This window comes from Idiotropiscis lumnitzeri, chromosome 3, assembly GCF_059441095.1.
Source record: "Idiotropiscis lumnitzeri isolate Australia: NSW breed Sydney's pygmy pipehorse chromosome 3, RoL_Ilum_1.0, whole genome shotgun sequence".
Classification (NCBI taxonomy): Eukaryota; Metazoa; Chordata; class Actinopteri; order Syngnathiformes; family Syngnathidae; genus Idiotropiscis; species Idiotropiscis lumnitzeri.
In genome coordinates, this window is record NC_142393.1 from 27,209,024 (window position 1) to 27,230,298 (window position 21,275).

At 40.0% G+C, this 21,275-nt stretch overlaps 3 protein-coding genes across 5 annotated transcripts; 2 read left to right on the plus strand and 1 right to left on the minus strand.

Annotated features, from left to right (window-relative positions):
- The first annotated feature begins 2,459 nt into the window (after window positions 1-2,459).
- Window positions 2,460-7,623, plus strand: cldn10e (claudin 10e). Its single transcript, XM_088290961.1, has 5 exons — window positions 2,460-2,836; window positions 2,918-3,079; window positions 3,800-3,881; window positions 3,951-4,064; window positions 4,292-7,623. Exons 1-5 carry the CDS (start codon window positions 2,605-2,607, stop codon window positions 4,665-4,667), a joined length of 966 nt encoding a protein of 321 aa, XP_088147087.1. The 5' UTR covers window positions 2,460-2,604; the 3' UTR covers window positions 4,668-7,623.
- Window positions 7,624-8,107: 484 nt separating this feature from the next.
- On the plus strand, window positions 8,108-10,453 carry cldn10d (claudin 10d). Its single transcript, XM_088290849.1, has 5 exons — window positions 8,108-8,513; window positions 9,051-9,212; window positions 9,304-9,385; window positions 9,472-9,579; window positions 9,667-10,453. Exons 1-5 carry the CDS (start codon window positions 8,282-8,284, stop codon window positions 9,851-9,853), a joined length of 771 nt encoding a protein of 256 aa, XP_088146975.1. The 5' UTR covers window positions 8,108-8,281; the 3' UTR covers window positions 9,854-10,453.
- Window positions 10,454-11,218: 765 nt separating this feature from the next.
- On the minus strand, window positions 11,219-21,275 carry dzip1 (DAZ interacting zinc finger protein 1). Of its 3 annotated transcripts, none has more exons than XM_088290847.1 (20): window positions 20,860-21,275; window positions 20,572-20,704; window positions 19,835-20,428; window positions 18,764-18,848; window positions 18,559-18,674; window positions 18,443-18,482; window positions 18,237-18,346; window positions 18,044-18,160; window positions 17,884-17,946; window positions 17,681-17,809; window positions 16,143-16,191; window positions 16,021-16,071; window positions 15,777-15,836; window positions 14,708-14,871; window positions 14,201-14,399; window positions 13,842-14,016; window positions 13,283-13,650; window positions 12,907-13,028; window positions 12,655-12,832; window positions 11,219-12,109 (listed from the first exon to the last, which is right to left on the minus strand). In XM_088290847.1, exons 2-20 carry the CDS (start codon window positions 20,572-20,574, stop codon window positions 12,021-12,023), a joined length of 2,712 nt encoding a protein of 903 aa, XP_088146973.1. In that variant the 5' UTR covers window positions 20,575-20,704; window positions 20,860-21,275; the 3' UTR covers window positions 11,219-12,020. The 3 variants fall into 3 exon arrangements, with proteins under 3 accessions (XP_088146973.1, XP_088146972.1, XP_088146974.1); XM_088290846.1 differs by having other exon boundaries at window positions 20,548-20,704; XM_088290848.1 differs by lacking the exon at window positions 15,777-15,836 and having other exon boundaries at window positions 20,548-20,704.

Here is a 21,275-nt window from a genome sequence, read left to right on the forward strand (position 1 = left end):
CAATGGGCCTCATTCAGCAACAGCTCTCAGGAACACGTTAGTCTCTAATTCCTGTTTGCACACCCTTTAATGCTCATTAATGGCCATTGACGCCAATTTTTTTGAATCAGAGAAGTCCTACGCACTTATGTACTTAGCCAAGTTGATTGACCAGGACATTAGTTATTATTTATTGGAATTACCATTACCCCTGAATGGAGCCAAAACAATGTCAAAAATTCTTCTTCTTCCTGGTCTTTACAGAGTCCATCATTCCTCAAGGGGCACTGCCGTGTTTGCACAAACACATGATGAGCGCAGCAAGGCCACTAACAGCCTCCAAGGAGAGCTCCAGGAGCCATCCAGGCAGTTGGGAAGAAACGCCTATGTGTGAATTTGCTTGTTAACGTGGGATCATGAAGGTGGACATGGCTGTGTGAAATAATTCCTAAATTCCAATTCAAATATTGAAAAAGAAACAGAAATGCATTTGAAATATGAATTGCAGAAAAGCTATGTCAAACAGTTGATTAAATTGTAAAAACATTGTTTCGTTTTATGACTTTGAAATAAAGATATATCAATAAGATTTCCAACATTGAGGACATTTATACTTAATGTTAGTCTCTGTATTTCCATTTGGAAGACAAATGTGTGTTAAAAGTGTCATTCTCACTGATACGGGATGAGAATGAGTTTGTCTGACTCGCACCGAATTCAATTCCACTTCTTGTAATTCAAATTCAATTCATCATCCTGTGAGGTGGAGTCAATTAAAATTTGTCAATCAAATTGAATTAAATTCTGAATTTTGCACAACCCTGATAGGGGGGGGGTTGAAAGGGAAATACTATAACAGAGGGTATTTACTGGTGATTAATTCTGACAGATAATTTTTTTTGTTTCAGGCAAACAATTTAATTTGGCACACATCAGCATTCAAACTCAAGCAATTAATAAGATGGTCATTATTACCCATCCCACATATTCTTCACAAATCTTCACTATTCCTCATCGTTTGCTTTGAAATGTGGGCTCATGACTTTGAAAATAAAGCAATTTTCGGGACAGTTTCCATCCAAAGCCTTAATCCTGGTGCCGTCAGTGTACTCTTGAAAGGTGAGCTTCTGTTCATATTATCAAAGCAGAAAGTTGGGTCACATGACAGCCTCTTACGTGCTCTCCACCTACAATGAGCTGACCTCCACGGACCACCGAGTGACATCTGAAGCCACAGAGAATCTGCAGACTTGACAGGAGGTTTGCCCACTTAATCAGCCATCATTCTGCACTTCTGAATAATCATCAGGAGGAACCTCAGGCTGAATGTTCCACTTCAATCATAAACAAGTGGAAAGGTGTCCATGGTATTGTAGAAAATAGGTGGTATTCTTTTTTTAATTATCAGCATGCTTGTTTACCACTTAAAGTATAACTCATCTTAAAAGAAAAGTTGACTTTGGCGGGGAAATTATGTGTTACTGTACATTTTGGACCTCTTAGTTTTAACTATGTTATATTGTCTTGATATACCCGGTTGCTATAGTACAAACTTCAACAACTTCAACGCAGTAATGAAAGGGTGTATATATTCCGACAGTTAGGGGGAAATTTTGATTCCTTTAATGTCATTTTCACACATAGAGTATTCTTAGACCCCTTGATACTCTGCTACAAATTAATTATAATTGAATATTGGAGAAATAAATGACAAATGAGCTAATCTCACATAAATAAATAACGTTTTGATTCTTACAGTGAATGTTAATTAAAATGATTACATATAACAGCATAGCAAGTTTACAATATGGCCGAGAAGTCATTGTTTATCAATCCATCCTACAGTCATGGTTTGATGCACAAATAATGTACACCAATCCTAACCCCCATTATCTTTAACTTTGCTTTCAAACTTAGGAATGAAATGACTGACTGTCCTTGCAGGGATTTCAGGTCACATAAGCTTCACAGTGTTAGTCTCAAGACCATTAAAGTCACACTGGCCTATTCATTGTTGATGACAGAGTTTTAATTACTGCCCACATCACCTCGGCATTATGGGAGCGTGTTTTAATTATGGAAGCGCACGCACAGCGAGGCTTCAGTGAAATGACTGATAGGCAGCCTCCCGGACTGATGCCATAAGCAGCCTTGACTAGTGCGCGCTAAGGTCATTATGGCAGCAAAGTGCACAGTTGTTTGATAAAATTAGCCCCAGCATAGACAATCATCCACAGACAATAAAGAGATATTTATAATCGACCACATCTGCTGACTTGGCATTCCAGTGCGCGCAACAAGTCTTAGGTAATTGGAGATGTTTGCTTAGACGAGCACCCTCAGCCCAGGTACTAATCTGGCAACTTTTACTTGTAGTAATGGGAACTCGAGGGACCCATCTCTCCCACCCGCATTTTAAAACTTGCAGAACAACAACAACAAAGCCCTGCCTTGTACCTGCGACCCACTCTGCTGTTTTCTCTCAAGATGAACAGTTGTTGGTATTTGGATTAAAGATCAACATTCATCTTCTGCAGTAAGAAATCAACTGTTACAAAAAAGAGTATCGTGCGCAGGAACCTCTTTCGAACATCTGAAGGAGCCCGCTGGTGAAAAAGCCCAGGGATGCGGATTCGAGTGGTTCAGATCTGGGGCTTTTTGATGACAGTACTGGGTTGGATCTTGGTGGCTTGCACCATGGCCATGGAGGGCTGGAAGATCACCTCTGTCGGGGGGATGGGAGGTTCCTCCATCTTGAAGGTGGCCTGGTACTGGTCCAGTCTGTGGAGATCGTGCTTTACAGATTCAACAGCTGTTAGTAACTGCTACGACTTCCCCGTGCTCTGGTCTGTGGAGGGTGAGTATCTCAGTCTCTGAGAAAAGTCCAACTCCACCTGAACCCAATGGCTAAGTTACGTTTCTTGTTGTGTGACTCCAGGCTACATTCAGATTGTGCGAGGTCTGCTGATGGGTGCTCTGTCCCTGGGCATGCTGGGCTTTGTGCTCAGCTTGTTGGGAATGGAGTGCACCTTCTTAGGGGGGAAAGACCAGTCAAAATACAAGAAGATCTACACTGGCGGTTGGTGCCACATAATCAGCGGTACGGTCTCATTTTAATACCATTCATGTGATTAGATTAATGGCTCAGTAGTAATAATAAACACACTGGCTGCAAACGGAAGCAACCCGAATGAGATCCGACAATAGAGCTGGAAGGTTTTGCTTTACAAATTCATTTAATATTTCATTAATTTAATGTTTATTATTGAGGTTGTGTCCTGCAGTGGTGCAAAAGTGAGAGCTACGTCTAATGTCGTGACATTCATGCAGAGTACAGTATGCAAGATAACCAAATCAGAACGATAAAAGTTGTATAATTTAGAAGGAATGTGATGCCACAATGCTGCAAAAGCACAATAATATGCATCAGATATGTTTTAAAATGAATACTGAAATATTATATTCTTCAGTTGTGCAGGTGTGTTCCTGTGGCAGTTTCATCAGTATAACTGAGTCAGTTCCACTCCGTTTTCTTCCTATTTTAACCAATTTAACTATCAACAGGACTTGAAAAAAATAGTTTTTAACAGAATAAATCATATTTGGCAACCTCATTGGAAATATAATTTTCACTGTACTGCAGGAAAACCATGTGATGTCTCCCATGTGTATTCATTATTTAATTATAAAATCTCACTTTCAGCATTTTCTGCATTCAATTTTGTATTGGGAATTGGTTTAGATTTTTGCATGGTGGACAGTGAGTAAAACAGTATATACTGTACCCTATTGACTCCATATTTTTGTTGTCTTTGTGCAGGTTTATTGTCTACAAGCGGTTATGCAGTTTATGCAGAATACATCTCAATAGAATATTTCAACCCAAACTTTGATGGTCTTAAGTAAGTAGAGTTCCCAATGGTGACCAACAGAAGCCACTTTCCATTGATCCCATCCCTAATCGATCGTAGGTTTGACCTTGGCACGCCACTATTCCTCGGCTGGGTTGGCTCCGCCTTTCAAATGGCTGGTGGTATCTTCTATCTGTGGTCAGTATGCAGGCCACTATGTGGACAAGAGCAAACGTGAGTCGTACCAATACAACTCATCATATCCACATTTACACATATTTTTGTGTTTCATAAAAATTGTGTAGCGACTCAGATATAGACAGATTGAGGTAAATAGAGACGCAGTAGCTATACATAAATGGAAATAAATGTATAGAGATAGCTTCACATAGATGATGGACAGACAGAGAGACATAAAAAGAGAGAGAGAGAGAAAAAAACGTGCTTCTCTTTTCATGCAGAGTGATTATCCGACAACTACCAGATGTGGAAAAAGACCCCAAAACCAAGTCCACCACAGAGCTGTCCTCTGTATCGGGACTTACCTCCAAGATCAAAACGACCTCTATATCCGACCTATCATCAGAACGTTCCAACTTGTCCGCCATCTCCTCAGGATTGACGTCCGGAGGCTCCGCCCAATCAGAACGCGGGTCAAACACAAAGCGAGCAAACAATTCTGTCGGGTCAGTGTCCGCTTCAGAATCTGGCCTCTTGTCCAGACACAGCTCATCAAGGACATCGGGGTCACCTAGCGTTAGCAGCAGTCGTGTGTCATCGTTGTCTGGCAGCTCGAGGAGTCAGGCACCATCTTTCCAAAAGAACGCCTACATTTGAGTGACACGGACTTGTACGAATGTGTGGTGCTGTTCTTTAGGCTGTAAAGAGAAAGGGCAAAAGATGTTTACTACTTGTTTCTCATCTCTAATGGATCAAAGGTACCTAGCAGTGTTGAGGTTATGACCTGTCAAGTCCCAGTCAAGACAAAACCTGAGGCAAGGCCAGGTTAAGGCTTGGATGATAACTTTTGGAAAAGTTTATAGAATGTGAGCAAAATGATTATACTATATTTAGGATATGAGAATCCACCACTTTTCTAGGGATATTTTATTCTTCAATTGTTTTTCAGAGACTGCACGATGCGGTCTCTATAATACTAAAACTGGTGGCGAGGAGGGGCCTTCAGAGGAAAATTGAGAGAAGTTGCAATCTATTATAGTTTGTGGCCTGGACTAAACGAACTGTCAGAGTTAGCAGAATCATGGATGCCATCAAAGTACGACTGTCCACGCAGTTGTGCTCTTTGACTGTTTTTATGAAGAAATCTGGAGTTTGTTGAGTTTGAGACCAACTAGACTCGCATGTAGCTAAGCAGCATAACTAAAATGATACATTGGAGTCAAACATCAAAATTCATCACTATTATGACTTTCAGGTGTTAACTATGTCATTTTAACCTTTTTAATCTGTCGATGTTAATCGTGGTGGTGCGTGCTTTTGTCAGGTTTCTCTGTGTGCTCCGGCTTCCTCCCACATTCCAAACACTTGCATTCAAAAATTAAATCATATGTTTTCAAATTTTCCAACTTTATATTCCTCTTCAAGGGTGCTACATTTGTAGCCAAAATACATTTATGGGATTAGAAATTAGAGAAATCCCTTTATTGTCATTGTACTCAAGTGTGCAACGAGATTAGAGGTGCCAATAAGAGCAAGCAAACACTAATAAAAAGTAATAAGGAGCACTGGGAGGGAGAGCTGTTAGCCGCTGCGTCTATGCGCGCCGCCATCTTGGAATAATAGTAGCAAGGCTGAGTATGTGGATTGTGCCCTTGAAAAATGTGCCATATCTTCTCTAACCAAACCCAAAAGATTCTTATGCTGTTGCTATCTATGTATCTATTTGGATTGAATGCTTGAGGTTTGAAGAAACAACACACATTGGCAAGTTCTCAATGTATTTGTTCATTGAACCCCAGAGCATGACTCAGCGCAACAAGAGAAACTTAAAGTTGATTGACAGAATGCATTCAATGGGAGAATGGTTCAGTGGTTGGATGACGCAAGTGTTGCCCTCATGGCCACATGAAAATGATATGACTGTGGCTAAGGGCTCAGGTAACGACCGTCACAGCGCATCTGTTTTCTGGGTCTGGTCATGTGATGTTGGCAAGCTAAGCCCTTAAACATTGTGATGTCAAAATGGAAGCCCCTTGAGATGGCAAGGCTGTAAATATTTGTTTTTTTTTATTTGATGAACAATTTTCTAATCAATGACTGTGTTTGAGGAGCAACTTTGTAATTACCGGTTAATCCCAGGGAACTAAAAATAAGGATTTTATTAAACAATAAAAATAGGACAATATAACAGGGGAAGGGATACAGCTATTGAATATTTTACTATTCAAGTATTCCCTTGCAAATTCTACAGAATTATCAAATATTTGGATAAAATACATAATTATATATTACAAAAAATGAGAAAATAAAACTGAATCACAAACAAGATTTTTTTTTTCATCATCAACAGATTCTATTCTTTAAATTCACATTGTGCAAAGCAGCAAACTATTTTCTTGACTAGCAATTTTCCATGGGGCAATTTCAAATACAAATATACATTTCAATTAAAACTTGTCTCTTCTTGGACCAATCACAAGACAATAAAAAAAGCCATTATTGCCTTTATGCAACTTCACTTGAGAGCGAGCATTTTAGCAAATGACATAATATAGTAGCTTCGTGGCTGTGCGTTTATTATCTTAAACAGCTGTCAAGGCATAAATATTCTTTATACTACCGTTCAAACTAAAATGAAGACACCTCAAAATTAAATAATAATGATATTGAATTCCTTCATTTGACTTCATCAAAACCCATAAAAATATCGCCACCTGGAGTACTCCATTGGCCGTGCCTACGCAGTGCAAAGCTAAACAACCTGTATGGTATAATTATGGTTGCAACCTGCGGGCATAAAATATTTGTCACCAAAGTAATAAACAAACCTCAAATTTGTCGGCAGAAGCCGTCCTCTACATGGCTAATGCTGTTGGCAAGGTACATTAACATCAATCTCACTTAATTCCAGAACATTCATTTTACCTTGTTTCGGGTCCTACATGTCTTCACACTTTGGTGGAGGGCAAGCTTCAATGATAACAAAAATACTAGGTGGGCATGAAGTGGGAGTGAAGGATTTATATGAATTTATATTTGATTCAGATTTGTTGGAGTTGCATCACATATCGAATGTGACCTGTATTCCACTTGAAACACGTACATGAACTAATTCACAGGAAATCCAAACACATGTTGACCTCATATCTGTTTCTCAAAGCATATTTATTCTTCGAGACACAAAACTATTAGTATTCGTACAGACACAATATTAATGTTGTTCGAATTCCCCTGGAGATGGAAGATAATCTCAATTTACATGACATTTGACTTGATGTTAGGGACCCTATAAATTGTGCGGGTTGCATTTTAGGAGCACTCTTCTCTTTTTCTGACTTCATCTGTTTGTGGAACACAAGGATAAGAAAAGCAATCCAGATCTATATACATTGTCTAAACTCCAGAGATTTGAAAGAAACCAGCCGAACCAATTTCAATCACTTGTTTTGAGTCTTTGTTTGACTATTTTCCTTTTTGAAGATAAATTAATGCTCGGTAAGTAATTGCAATTGACTAATTGTTAAATACGTGTTTTTGCCCTATTGTGTTGAAATAGAATTGTGATTAAAATCCAACACCACGAGTTACAACAATCACATGCAACTGTGCTCAGCTTCAATCTTTTATGCTCCCATACTTTTTTTTTCCAAATCAGTTGTGCCCACTTGCAGTTTTGCCTTTCAATGCGTTTATATGAGGCACAAAAAGCAAATTTAATTTGCAAATTGCATTGCAAAAGCACTTTTTTGTTTCTTGGATGGGTAAAATGTGTGGATGTTTCTGCTTAATTCATGTTCCACAATTACAATATGAATCAGAATACCGTGTTTACAGTTAGTGAGGGCGCATGAAACATTTGCAAAATAAAAGTTTTGACTCGACTTTCACTTTAAATGATTTACGTCTGGGCCAAAGTCAGCTGGGAAAGGGATACGGTTGACCGGTGAGCAAGACATTTGATTGAAAACGGATCTGCAGCTCAGAGTTGCACGTTTAACTTTCCAAACTGTGAGAGCAGCATCCTTACTCCGGTTAGTCCAGTTTGTCTCAAAAGTCTCACATGCAGGCAAACAAAAGATGACTTCAGTAGCCTCCGTTTGGGGACCTGAGCTCTGGGAAAGTGAAGGATGCTGACTGGGCAAAACTGTCCAAAAAGATAAGAAGAAAAACAAACTGCAGTCGAAACTTAAGATCTCAGCAGTGCCATTGCAGGAAAGGGAGCTACAGAGAAACTTGAATTTTTGTCTTCTTTTTAAGGTTTGACGCTCACCATGAAGTACAGGACAGTGGTGATGTACACAGAAATTGGCTGCTTTGTCTCCTGCCTTTGCGGTTGGATCCTGGTGTGCTCCACCCTTCCCACAGAGTACTGGACCTTCTCTGAGGTGGGCAGCATTGTGATGACCACTTCCAACTACTACTCCAACCTGTGGAGGGACTGCATCTCCGACACCACCGGCGTGTCCGACTGCAAAGACTACCCATCCATGCTGGCCCTGCCTGGTACCAGACTGACGGCACGTCATTTATCTGTTATGAACCTTAAGCAAATGTCACACTACAATTTTAACATTGGTCAACAGCAAATTTTCATCAGAGATGGCTTCATGTGTCCCAAAATGTATTTTTGTATTATTTTATTTTCTCTATCAGTGTCCATGTCAGATTTTTAAGTTGGACCTAAAAAAAGCCTGCGAAAGGCTTTGACCTTGCTTTAAAATTTATATCTATGATGTTTCAGGGGAAAAAATCCACCTGTTGTTCAACCTAACATTTTAATGTTAAAAATAATGTTGATCAGATATATTTGTATATGTAATATAAATCATGATTCAAAGATTTTGGAGCTTGATTAAGCATATATTTTCTTCTGATTGTTTTTTGGGAGATTTTCTTTTTCTTACCGCTGTATTTGTAACAAATTGGTACAGTACAAAAACAAAAAAAAGGAAACTGAACACTTTTAACAAACTCCAAGTGGCGTAAATTCAACCTGCAATCATCACAAGAAAATCTCAAAATCTTCATGTTTCCTTGGAGGGTTCCTGCATGCCTGTAGAGCACTGGCAGTCTGCGCCGTCATCACTGGCTTCTTTGGTGGCGTCCTCACTCTCATTGGCATGAAGTGCACTAAAATAGGCGGATCAGAGGTCGCAAATGCGAGAGTGACCTTCGCAGGTGGAATCACCTATCTCGCCTCAGGTAAATTCCACTTTTGGCCAACTGGATCAAGATTACTGACCTTTACAATTGGCACACTGGATTTCAGAAGAATGGGATGTCTTTGTGCTAGGCTTCTTTGGTATGATCACATACTCCTGGTGGGCCAACAGAGTCATCACAGAATTCCTCGACCCAAATTTCAGGGCCCAAAAGTGAGTACAGCATGTCTGACAAGAACGACAAATACATTTGGGTGGGAATAGAAGATCAACCATGATGTATGTATGCCAATATTTAGATTTGAGCTTGGCGCTGCAGTTTTCATTGGCTGGGGGGGCTCCATCCTTTTGCTCTCTGGTGGGACGGTGCTGACTTACTTCTCTGGAAAAGAAGGTCTTCCATCAGGGTAAAATAAATAAGCTTTTAACAACGTTTCCAATAAAAAAAAAAGTTCTTTTGCTGATATTGATTTCTTAATTCTGTTGTTGAACAGTTCCTCAAACCGACCAAGGAGACCAGCCACCTACGCCACTGCTCGCACCCGAAAGACGTATATGCTCCCACCCACTTCATCAAGGGTCACACTGGGTCCGCCACTGTTTTACGAGGGCAGGAAGAGTCGACCGAGCAGAGCAGCAACAAAGACGACTGGCACCTTCAACAGGGATGACTTTGTCTGAGCAAAAGGGGATTTGTTTTCATAGTGGACTTGTTTTGAAGATTGCAGTTTTTTCTTTCATAAGCTCAGGAAATGACTAAATGTCAGTTCTATCACCGTTCTTAAAGGGGATGTCAAGCCCCAAAAAATCTTATATCATCTATAGAGGCCCACTATAGTCAAAACATGGCATTCTGATTAATAATGCATTTGCAGAATACGAGTTAAGAAGCAAAGTCCATTTTAGACATCTCATGGGGTGTCCTTTTTTTTTTTTTTTTCATGGGGTGTCCATTTTGTCACTTCGATCGACTGTAAATGACATCACAGTTGCTCAGGTAACGACCAATCATGGCACAGCTTCACAAAAAAGGTGAGCTGTTTTTTGTCATTACCTGAGCCCTGAGCAAACTCTGATGGATACCCAGGTGATGGATAAAAATGAGGCGATTTTACACTTCAATCACATTCCACAAACGCAATATAAATCAGAATGCCATTTTAAGACTAGTGAAGGCGCACAGAACAGTTTATTGCAAAGTATTTTTGGGGGTTGACTTCCCATTAAAAAAAAAAAAAAAAAAAGGAACAAAGGTTTACTTACTTCAAATATGAAAGTGTCACCTCACAATACAATAAAATACAACTTTGATGAATGATTTACAATGACCGTATTGTTTTTGTGCATTATGTGAAAATTACCTTCTCCCGACCTTTAATTTGCTAAAACGAATGTAGGTTTTAGCCCCTTTGTTGTTTTGGCATGACCTTAAGAGATTGCTAATATCTGTTCCTCAAGATTTGACTCAGTGTGGGAACAAGTTGATTCTCTGCGTTTGGTTTGATAGGTAGCCAAAACCGCTGAATAATCCTTCCAGTCCTTGAATTTCTCTTGTTGCGGTCTGTGTAAATTAATGAGCGTATATACTAAAAAAATGTATAAATGTAAATAATGTACTGCAACACATACTGTATATCACTCCCTAAATTGGACATTTGGAGAGGAGTGTGCTCCATCTGCTCCAGAATTCCTTGATCAGGGCCAGTTTATCTCTCGTGTCTGTTGTCAAATCACAGGGTCACATTTGTGGAAATCACTTTTTAGACATGATTGCTGCAAACAACACCAGTTTCTTTGCCCCGCCGGCTGTCTGCGACCTGTAGATACATGTCAAGATTAGCAACCAAAAGTAGGCCACAGCTCCGCCTCATTTACACTCTGTCATGCAGTTATTGACTTTGTGGCCTGCACGTTCGTCAAATGCAGGATGAGTTGCATGAGCAAGAGGAACAAAGGGTCAGAGAATCCAAACACGTTTTGCCTTTCAGCACGAAAATGTGGCATATGGAAGGTGCATGAAAAACAACAGCAAATTCTTGTAGTTTATCCAAGAGTTTTATGTTTTTTTAAACAAACATGTACAGTATTCTTCAATTATTTAATAAATGTATTGCTTGTAAAAATACTTCTCTATAGAAAAATACACAAAGACTCAATTTTAACAAAGAATTATAAACAAGTGATGTTACACAAAGTGCTAAACAAATTTATTACACTACCACACCAATGTGAGTTTTATACTGGAACTGCACTAAATATTTTTAGGGGAATGGTTTATATATAAGTATGTATGGATAATCTAATGCAAGAATATTGTTACATGTAATCCATAAATTTTCAAAGTGTAAACATATTTTTCTACAAAGAAAATGAAAAAATGGAAAATCACATTCTTTCTTATTGATAAAGAAGTCAGATTAACATTTATGGTACTTGTATTCCTAAACAGAAATACATAGTTTTAACGGTTGAATGTCACAAAATGACTAATTTCTGTTTAAAACAGTCAAACAAATTATAGTTGTCCTTGTAATGTTTTTGAAAGATTACTAAAATGTTTATTTTCTCGTTTTTATGAGACTCGGTCTAATAATTTTGTTCAGCACTGAAAGTGTACCGGACGTATGAAAATCAGAAAAAACATGTGCAAAACAGTTGGCACAAGGATGAGGTAATATTGAAATTGCTGCGCTATGCTAACATGTTTTGCTGAGTTTGTTTTCCATATATGGACTTGAGGTTCTTGGTTTTGTTTGCCCATTGATGTGAATGTAAGGTGGTGTGTTTTCTCCTTCTGCAATTAACCAGAAGCTTTACCGCTGTCTAATAAGCAGGAGTGTAATTTGTGCTAATTGTTAAAATCCTCTGAGTCACAGATGTCGCTGAGGTAACACAGACTGCTCTTCAAGGTGCTCCCTGTTCCAGCTTCAGTCAAACCTAACAAGCAAAAGACGACGACAACATACATTTTTTGCTTTTGGTTGGGTGACTTAAAAAACATTGTCATACTTACAATAGAGATTTACCAGCACAAGATAGCGATTACCTTGATTTACAAGTTGCATTTGTTCCGGTACCAAACAGGGAAGTGAATTTACGCGTATATGCAATACATTTTCTCCAGTGAAACAAACTCAATTGCCATTGAACCCTCAAGGGACATAAAACAAAATAATAATAATAAAAAAATAAAATAAAAAATAAAAATCAACACTTGCGAGATCTTGGGAAACTTTCATTCATGTCAATGTACTTCTGGGTCAATTTGGTCATTTTAGAATATTTCCAAGCTGCGTTGTTACATTGACACATTACATTACAGAACGAAGTATATTTTGCACATGGACAATGCCGATTTGAGGGGCCGCTCTCTCGGCTCCATCCTTTGCCAGTATCCAAATGAATTTCTTCATAATATGTTAATTGTTAGTTGCCTTATAAAAACCAAGGGAGCCATTTTGGTGCACAGGCAAGCCACTGACCTGATCTGGGAGCCTTTCCTATGGAAGTGTCTTTTCCTGTGGAGGAGTCCCACACACTAGTGCTAACTGAGTCCTGGCTCCTCATCGTTGTTCCAGAGTGATGAGGTGGTTTCGACTTTCCTCGACGGTCCCCAAAGGAGGAATTGTCGTCTTCGCTGCTTTCCTCCAGATCTGAGGACTGTGCACATATTCCAACATTAACGCTGTTCAAATCTTAAAATATCCAAGATTATAGTTCACTGTCAGTCTCACCAGAAATTCCTGAACCTCGTCATTGGGTTCTGGTATAATGCTTACGCCCCCTACTGGTTTCTTTGACAATTTATTTGCAAACTGACTCTCAATTTTCCGTGCCAGGTCACGGACTTTGTTTTCTAAAAAAGAAAAGAAATAGACACAAATGACAAGAATGTAACAGTAAACATTTCTGGACAAACCACCTATTTTTGTTATTCTGGTCTTTATTACAGTAGTAGTAATAGTAATTAAAGAGGGAATTTGGAGACATCCCGACCCCTCCAAAAAACTGTCAGTATAATCCTTACATAATTAGAATAGTATACCATCAGCTTCAAAGAATTGTTTTGTTTTTTTTTTTTTTAAAGATAACAGTACTTGGCCATCTTACCTTTGCCAAAGTTGGTCTTTTCTATGTTGCCATTCTGGTGTTTGAAACTCCGGAGCTGCCTGGAGTCAATCTCCTGCAACTCACTGACATCTGACAACTCATCGTCATCATCCTCATCATCGTCATTCTCTAATTTCATGACCGCTGTCTTGGTCTCGCCACCGGCGAGCTGGCTTTTGGAGGATGAGAGTCCAGTTGGAGCCGGCCTCGCCTGGATCAAATTGGATTTTCTTGCACTGATTTGAACTGCTTCCTCCTTATTTATTCTGGCTTGTGACGTTTTGCCCCATTGGTGTTGAGGTGGCTCAGTGTCCTCCATGTCTGTATCCTCATCTTCTGAATCCACGAAAGAGCTGAAAGGCGGCGTCCTGGGGTAGAAGAAAAGTCTCTTAAAATTGAGAACTCATGACAACATTTGTCATTTTTTACTCTATGTCAATAAACAAAAAAGGGAGCATACGTTAATTACAACAAGTTGCGATAAAAGTTGTTAATTTATTACACGATGATAATTTGAAGTTTTCCCATTCAATTTTTTTCTTCAAGGAATTTGATTTACTTGGGAGTGTCTTCTTTCTGAACTGCTTTGTGGCTGGGTGTAGACGTCTTGGGTTGGATGGTGGTCTTGACTCTTGGTGCGGGTTGGGGTGTCTTGGTTTGTCGGGCTACAACTTCAGAGACGCCCTGCGATGCTCTGGAGGGTAGACTGCTGGATCGAGCGCGTATCTGTAACACTACACAAAAGAGGAACTCAGATGATGTCAGCTCTAAAAGCAGCTTAGCCACTGACGGGAACACAAATTTAAAGCTTTAATCTATCTGCGCGGCTGAAACAATCTTTCACAGACTGACTCACAGAGTGACTGCTAATAAGATGATGTCATTTACTGAGAGGGTTCCTCAATGTCGTTATCATACCCTGAACAGAGTGTCTGGATTTGTCTGGAGACTGGAGATTGCTGTCCTTCCTCTTCAATCCCAGCTTCCGCTCCAAAGTGCTAGTTATGTTCACACGGTGGTGCCAATAGTCAGGAAACTTCTTTGCAAGGTTCTGTTGCTTTGTTTGAAGATTAGCAAGAATGGACCTGAGCTCTTTGGTTTTCAGTTTTCTCTGATCCTGAGAAAAGTGTGACAGAGAACATGAAAGGATGAAAATCAACACACATGCTGTTTTGGCATGTTGGTGTGTTTTATTATTACCCCATCCAAAAGGGTAAAACTATTATTTTGCTTTCAAATGGTATCTGATTGGAACAACTGTGAACGCTTTATGGATACTTGTTTTGCTTTTTTTCGAAGCTCGTTTTCAGTTCAGCTCAAGAAATTAGAGCTTTTTGAACCATCAGTTAAAAAGACCGACCATCAATCAGCCAGGGACGCTGCAAAAATTTTATCCACAATTGTGCTAACTGGGCAGCGGCTTACTGGCTTCACTCCCAGGCTCTCCAGCTTTGTCATTACAAGCTGCTCAAGATGTCGCTTAATTTCCGTCTTGTTTGGATTCCTTCTCACGGCCACCCGTGGTTTTTTCTCTGGAAGAGGTTCAGGCTTTTTCTCCACTGGCCTCCTCTCGGGGATGGTGGTCAAGTCTGAAAAAGATTGAATTACACATTTATTGACAGTCGTAAGGGTCTTTTCATGTACTTGCATGGAGGTCACCAAGGTGATCATTAATTGTCTTCTTTCTACCTGGTCATATGCCTATTTACAAAAGAAGTGCTCATTAGTTCACAGGTGTGTAAGCAAACATAAGAAGTGCTTACTGTTTTTTTACCGTGAGTTCTCTATGTTGTCTGTTTTGAACGGGTATACTGGAATGTATTCAGACATAGGGTGGAATGCTGTGTTACACGAGGAGGAGCTGTAATGGTGATAATTGAAGTAAATGCATAAGAGCAACAACGACCAGAGACTTAATGAATAAAGTTAATTAATGAAGGCGATAAAGCACGTCAAAACCGGTCGAAATAGTTGCCAATCTATAGAAATTCACTTCCAGAACAATTAATCTGAATTTCCATATTTTCAAAAGTCGTTCAGGAACTTTAACGTGGATGGGTGAACTTGTAATCATAAATAAATCAATCATGGCTTTTCAATTTCACGAATACGTCAAAGATTAAATCAATCGTAAAATTTTTAACAATTATGTGACCGGGGAGTTTTAAACATCGGTGACCATCAGTGTTATAGACGGAATGAGTACGCATTCAGTGATGTCCCGAACAAAATAAGGACAATTCATCAAAGTTTGCTACTCTGACTCAGCCTGTTTATATAACCCTCAGTGTCTTTAGGTTGGATTTAGCCGCTCTAACTTGTAAGGTCTCGGGGTGGTCAGGGAAAACAAAATAAATACATGAACAAAACAAACGATGGTCCCAGTCACAAGAAAGCAGAGAAAACGGCTGCTCGACAGACTTGATGCAGATGATGATCCATGCAAACCACATGCAGTCGGCCAACTCTGCGACAATTTCATGTTCTATTTTACCTTCCTCCTCTTCTGACAGCTCTTGGATTGGATCCAGCTGAGGAACAGAGAGGAGCTCCTCTAACAGAGCAGCACATGAGGTTCATAGGTCATTGGAAGTCAGGGATATAAAATAGGGGTTAGAGGAGAAGAGGGACACGAGCCAGGTGGGGTGTATTCCTTCAATAATCCATCATGCAACAAAGGCCATGCTCAGACACTCTGGGAGTTCATATTTACTTCACAGTTCAGGTTCAGAACTCACCGAGTACAACTTTCTTTGGTTTAGGCTCTGGAGCTGGTGCACTTACTAACACTGGAAAACAGAGAATGAGGATCACACTGGTGGCTTCCTGATGACTAAACGGTCCAAAAGAGAATCTTTACCTGGCACTTTAAGTACTTTAGTGGGTGGGTTTGGAGATGTATTCTTTATCTGCATGATGAACAGAATAAAAACATGACAAAAACACATGATTTGTCATTTTCAATCTGGTTAAAAGTAGTACTATCGCGAGTACCACACACCAGCAACATATTTCAGGTACATGTGCAAATCCAAGAATGCAAGAGCATAAAGTGTATTTTTATTAGTTAAATTGGTATCTTGTGGCTGGAAATGCCACTAAAAAGTGGTGAAAGACTTGTTTAGTTATATTTTGAACATCAGATTTGCAGAGGTGGTGATATTTGCATTATTCTAAAAGATCCTGTGAACTCCAAGTTCTATAATCAACTATAAATTTACAACAGCAGATAGGACAGCAGATAGGCTTGTATTAAAAAAGATGGAGAATAATTTTGGGCATGTAAATTTTTCTTAAAATATAGTGAAAATAGAAAGTAGCATAGAAAAAAAAAATTATCCCAGCATCGCAGACTTTTTGTCCGTTTTATTGTATAATTCCCGGCCAACATACTTATTCACGTGCAATTTAATTAAAAATATGGCAAGGGTATGAATAATTTTGGGCTCAACTGTTTGAATAAATGTGGTCTTTGCAGCAATAAATAATATTGTTGTTGCCGGGTGGGCTAACTTTTTGATTCGTGGGCCACAATAGGTTCTAAAATTTGACAGAGGGGTCGGACCAAGCGCAGATGGATTGAGTGTTTTGGTAATCTCACCTCATCAGAGAAAAATATACATTTAATATATAGATAAAAATGCTTTCATTTTAAATGACAATGAACAAAAGCATTACAACAAAATATCAGTCTTAAAGTGCGCCTGCTAGTGGGGATACATCAGAATTACAAGGAAAATAAAACATTAACAAGGTTTATTCATTTAATTTTTTCAAGTTCGCTGGGCTGGATTAAAACATTTAACGGGTCGCATGTGGTCCCCGGGCCGTAGGTTGCTGCCCATGCCCGCTTTAAATGTTAGACAGGACCCCTCACTGTTCAGTTTTAAAACTCATTTGAAGACACATTTTTATTCTTTGGCTTTTGCCCAACTTGAATGCTCTGCTGTTTTTTTTCTTCTGTCTATTCTGCTGGGTTCTCTGTCATTGCTATCTTATGTTATACTCTGGTAATGTGCTTTCTCTCAGCTGCAACGGTTCTGAAATGCGCTAGACAAAAGAAGTTGTATTGTATTGGATTGTATTTTATCGACTCTAAACACCTCTCTGACAATGTGCACCAAAAGTATGCACTGCTAAACAGTAATTGGATCGCATCAATTTTGTGCACCTAATGTTGTTGTCGGTGTCGTGCGTATGCATATTTTTTGGGGGGAATGGAACTTTTGCAGGAAAATATCAGCTTCCTGTGGATTAAGCTCCTTGTCTAGTGTACAGTATCATCATCATCATATCACTCAGCTCATGCAGCAAATACAGGATATCCTGAACAAGGGCTGTGCTTCCGCCTCAGCGCACACTCACCGTGGACACTGATTAATGCGATACAGCACTAACCTGCTCCCTCTGATCCTGGATAGTTTGCTCCTTCTCTTGCAGCTTCCTTCGCATCTCCTGCAGCTGCCTCTTGCTGTGCTCCTGGTGCTCCAACATGGTTGATTGCAATCTGCTCAACTCTTTCTGCAACTGAAAGGAGAATGTGTCTCTCTGGATTTGTTTGAAATGTTGCGTAATTAAATTTCCAAGAAGGTATACGGTACTTCGTTCTTTTCTGCCTCATGAAGCGTTGTGATTTTCCCCAGCCTTGACTCCCATTTTTTGTCCTGGAAGAGGATATATTTTTTTTAATTATTAGTTTGCAGTTAAAATCAATGTAATTCTCACGCAGGATATAATTTTTTATTTTTTTTATTTTAAAACCTGCTGCTTTTGTTGATGTTCCAGTTTTTGAATGGCTTGTATCTGCACAATCTCTACTGCTTTAAAATGATCAAGTTCTTTTAGCAAATCCTTATCCTTGAACTGCTGCTTTTCCTCCTGGAATTACAAAAATTTAAATGAAAAGGTGTCTAAATGTGGAGAAAAAGATGCATGAAATGTTTTTTTTCCTTGCCTCTGTTGATCTTGCTTGTATGATGTGTTGGTGTTGAATAAGATCCTTCAAATTTGTGATCTCCAGTTTGAGGCTCTCAATCTGAGATTTCTTCTCACTCTCTCGCATCTCTGAAAATAAGTCAGATTTTTTTTCCGTATGCAAATACATTCCTCACAAAAGACATTAATCACCAAACTAAATTGCCATAATCCTAGCTGACTCACGTAGCTCGCTCTCTTCTATGTGTCGCTGTAGCTTTTGATTCTGCGGAGAAGAAGAATTGTGGGAAATTTCTTACCACGCAGTCTGGAAATGATGAAATTATTTTGTGCACTCTTACCTCAGCCGTTTTGGCCTCCAATGTTTGTTGCTGCTGAACAATCTCCTCCTTCAGACTGTTCATCTCCAATTTCAGGGCTTGGATCTGGGATTTCTCCTCAATGTTTGATTGCAACTCTGGTAAAGATGGACGGTAATGGCAGCACGCATGAGGATTCATTGTTCCGCATGCAAAAAGATGTTCTTATGATTTAGATGTGACTTACGCATATTATTCTCATCAGGGTGGCGCCGCTGCATGTGACTCTGGAGAAATGAAGCGGTGAGGAACTTCTTTTTGCAATATGCGCACTAGAACACAACAAAATAGGTGTGTTAATAAAGTAAAATATAACTTTCATTAATTGAAGTACGGGGCATCAATATTACCCAATTTCATGGCAAATATATCTTTGCTCATCAGTCTTTATTAGACATAGTGACAGGTAGAATGTTTGAATTATCTTTCACTAGCTACATTTAAGCTTTGTACTCATCTGTTGCCATTCATATAAAAGAATAAGTGATGGATTTTTGCTAGCATCGGCTTCATGTTCACTTAGACAAGTGCAAATTTCACATTGAGTAAGTCAATTGGTAAGTAATTTGAGGCAAGATCGTTTTTTTTTTTTCAGTATTCATACATTGCGGCAATTTTGTTTGACGGTGTGCAGTGAGTGAGATGAATGATGAAGACTAGGTGCCTTGTCAATAAAGGTTGGGAAACTCTACTCTATTAATTATTTAGCAGCGACTGTTAGTGAGCTGCTTGTTTACACCTAGCAACCACATGCTGTCTTGACACACACTATTTGTCACCTTGGCAACTTGCCCCAGTCAGAGGCAGCCTCAAGTACTTTAGAAAGTGGAACATTTTTCTGTTGTCCTGATGTAAAATGACTGCACTGTGCTATAGGTTGCATACTAAAGTGTGTCCTGTATTTGTTTCAATACTAAATAGATTACACAGAATCATCAGCGGACAGCTAAAGAACAGTAATTGGTTGCGAGTGTCACCAGCCAGTTAGCCAGGTTCCATACCACTTGGCACCTCTTTGTCAGGGGATTAAAAACTCAACTAAACCCGCCATCTGCTGGCCAAATTGAATCACAAAAAGTGTCAGCTGCAGTATGCTCTAATTTCTGGTGATGTGTGTTATTACGTCTCTGAGACACATGCTCAGATGTGGCCTTAAGGAGGAGGGAGGAAATGGCGACACTGCTTGTCTGTGTGCCTCAAATAAGACAAACCACTGTTCAAACAAGGCTTTAAAAATAATTTAGAATGTCAGCATTACCTTTTGACTGTTGGTTATTTGTGGGGCGAACAGGGTTTGCTGTTTGCGTATGATCTTCCTCCTGTTCTTGAGTTCGGCCGTCATCACCATCATGCTCTCCTCCTGCTTCTTCAACTGAGCCAGAAGCTGCTCCTGCTGCATGTTGGCGCTCGCCAGCCGCTCCTCCGCTGTTTGTAGATTGAGCGTGAGACATTCCTGACAGTGGAGGAGCCATTCCACTGTGAGCTGGGCCAACTGGAGGATCTTGATGAGAGCTCGGTCCACAGGGCTCTGACAGCGCTGACACCGCTCCCCATCCAAGCTGCAGAAAGTCACGGTGCTTATGTGCTCCTGTAGGACATCCACATCTAGCTGGCTAATCACCAGATCGATATCTACAGCGTGGATTCGCCGCCAGTCTACGCTCTCTCTACGCTGGCGGAACCTGAAAGGCAGAATGGTGGTTGGCGCACCAGACGGAGCCATGCCTAGTGCAGAGTGTCCCTTTACAGACTGCTGGCTGAGTGGGGAATTCAAGAGGGATGGGATCCCTGCTGATGAATGATTCCCCTGGGTGTCACCGCAGTAGGGGTAGTAGACTCCGTCCTGAAATGGCTGAAACAGACAATAAACCGCGCCATTTACATCTAGCTATACATGCAAACCGAAACATTTCTCACCGCACAGCATCTAGTAACCTATATTTTCGACAGTAGCATTATCTTCTAATCTACCTGCTCCAGTCGAGCTCTCCTTACCATCTCCGAATCATTAAGGACTCCCACAGGGATCGCGAATCGAGGAGCCGTGGTTTCTCTGTGGTTCCGCCTTCTCGTAGACACGAGGACAAACGCCGAAGCCGCGTTGCCGTGGAAACAGAAACGAGCTTCCCTAGGGAGAGAAATGTTATCAAAACACTGCAGGCAATCAGCTCAATGTTTCCCCTCTCCAGCACCAGCAGTAATTCGACTGCGTCCTGTGGGAGGGAATGGATGTTTTGCAAAGAGATGAATTCCACCATTTCACGTTAGCAACAGCTAGCTTACCTGCAAAGCGAGAGGACAGTTATCGAAAATGGTCGTCGGGTTTGTTCAACTAGGACCTCTAATCCCACGAACAATATGATGGATGTGGGGCTCGCTTGATTTCAATATGAACAATAACATGCGAGTTTAAACTTGTCCGAGGAGCGCCAGTAATGTTGGAAGGTACCACAAAGCACATAGCGTGTTGTTGTGTCCCCCCACAAAGTTCCTACGGGAATATTTTTTCTAACGGAGGTTTTGTTAGCTTCCACGGAAAAAAAGAAGACCGTAAGAAATGCCCTTTGCCACGACGACCGTTATATATTTACCGCTGAGCCATTTGTGAAAGGAAAATAAATTTACAGTAGTGGTAATCGACGTTAATAAATATTTGAAAGACTTTGGGAAAGTTTTCTCCCTGCGTTGACCCAAAGAAT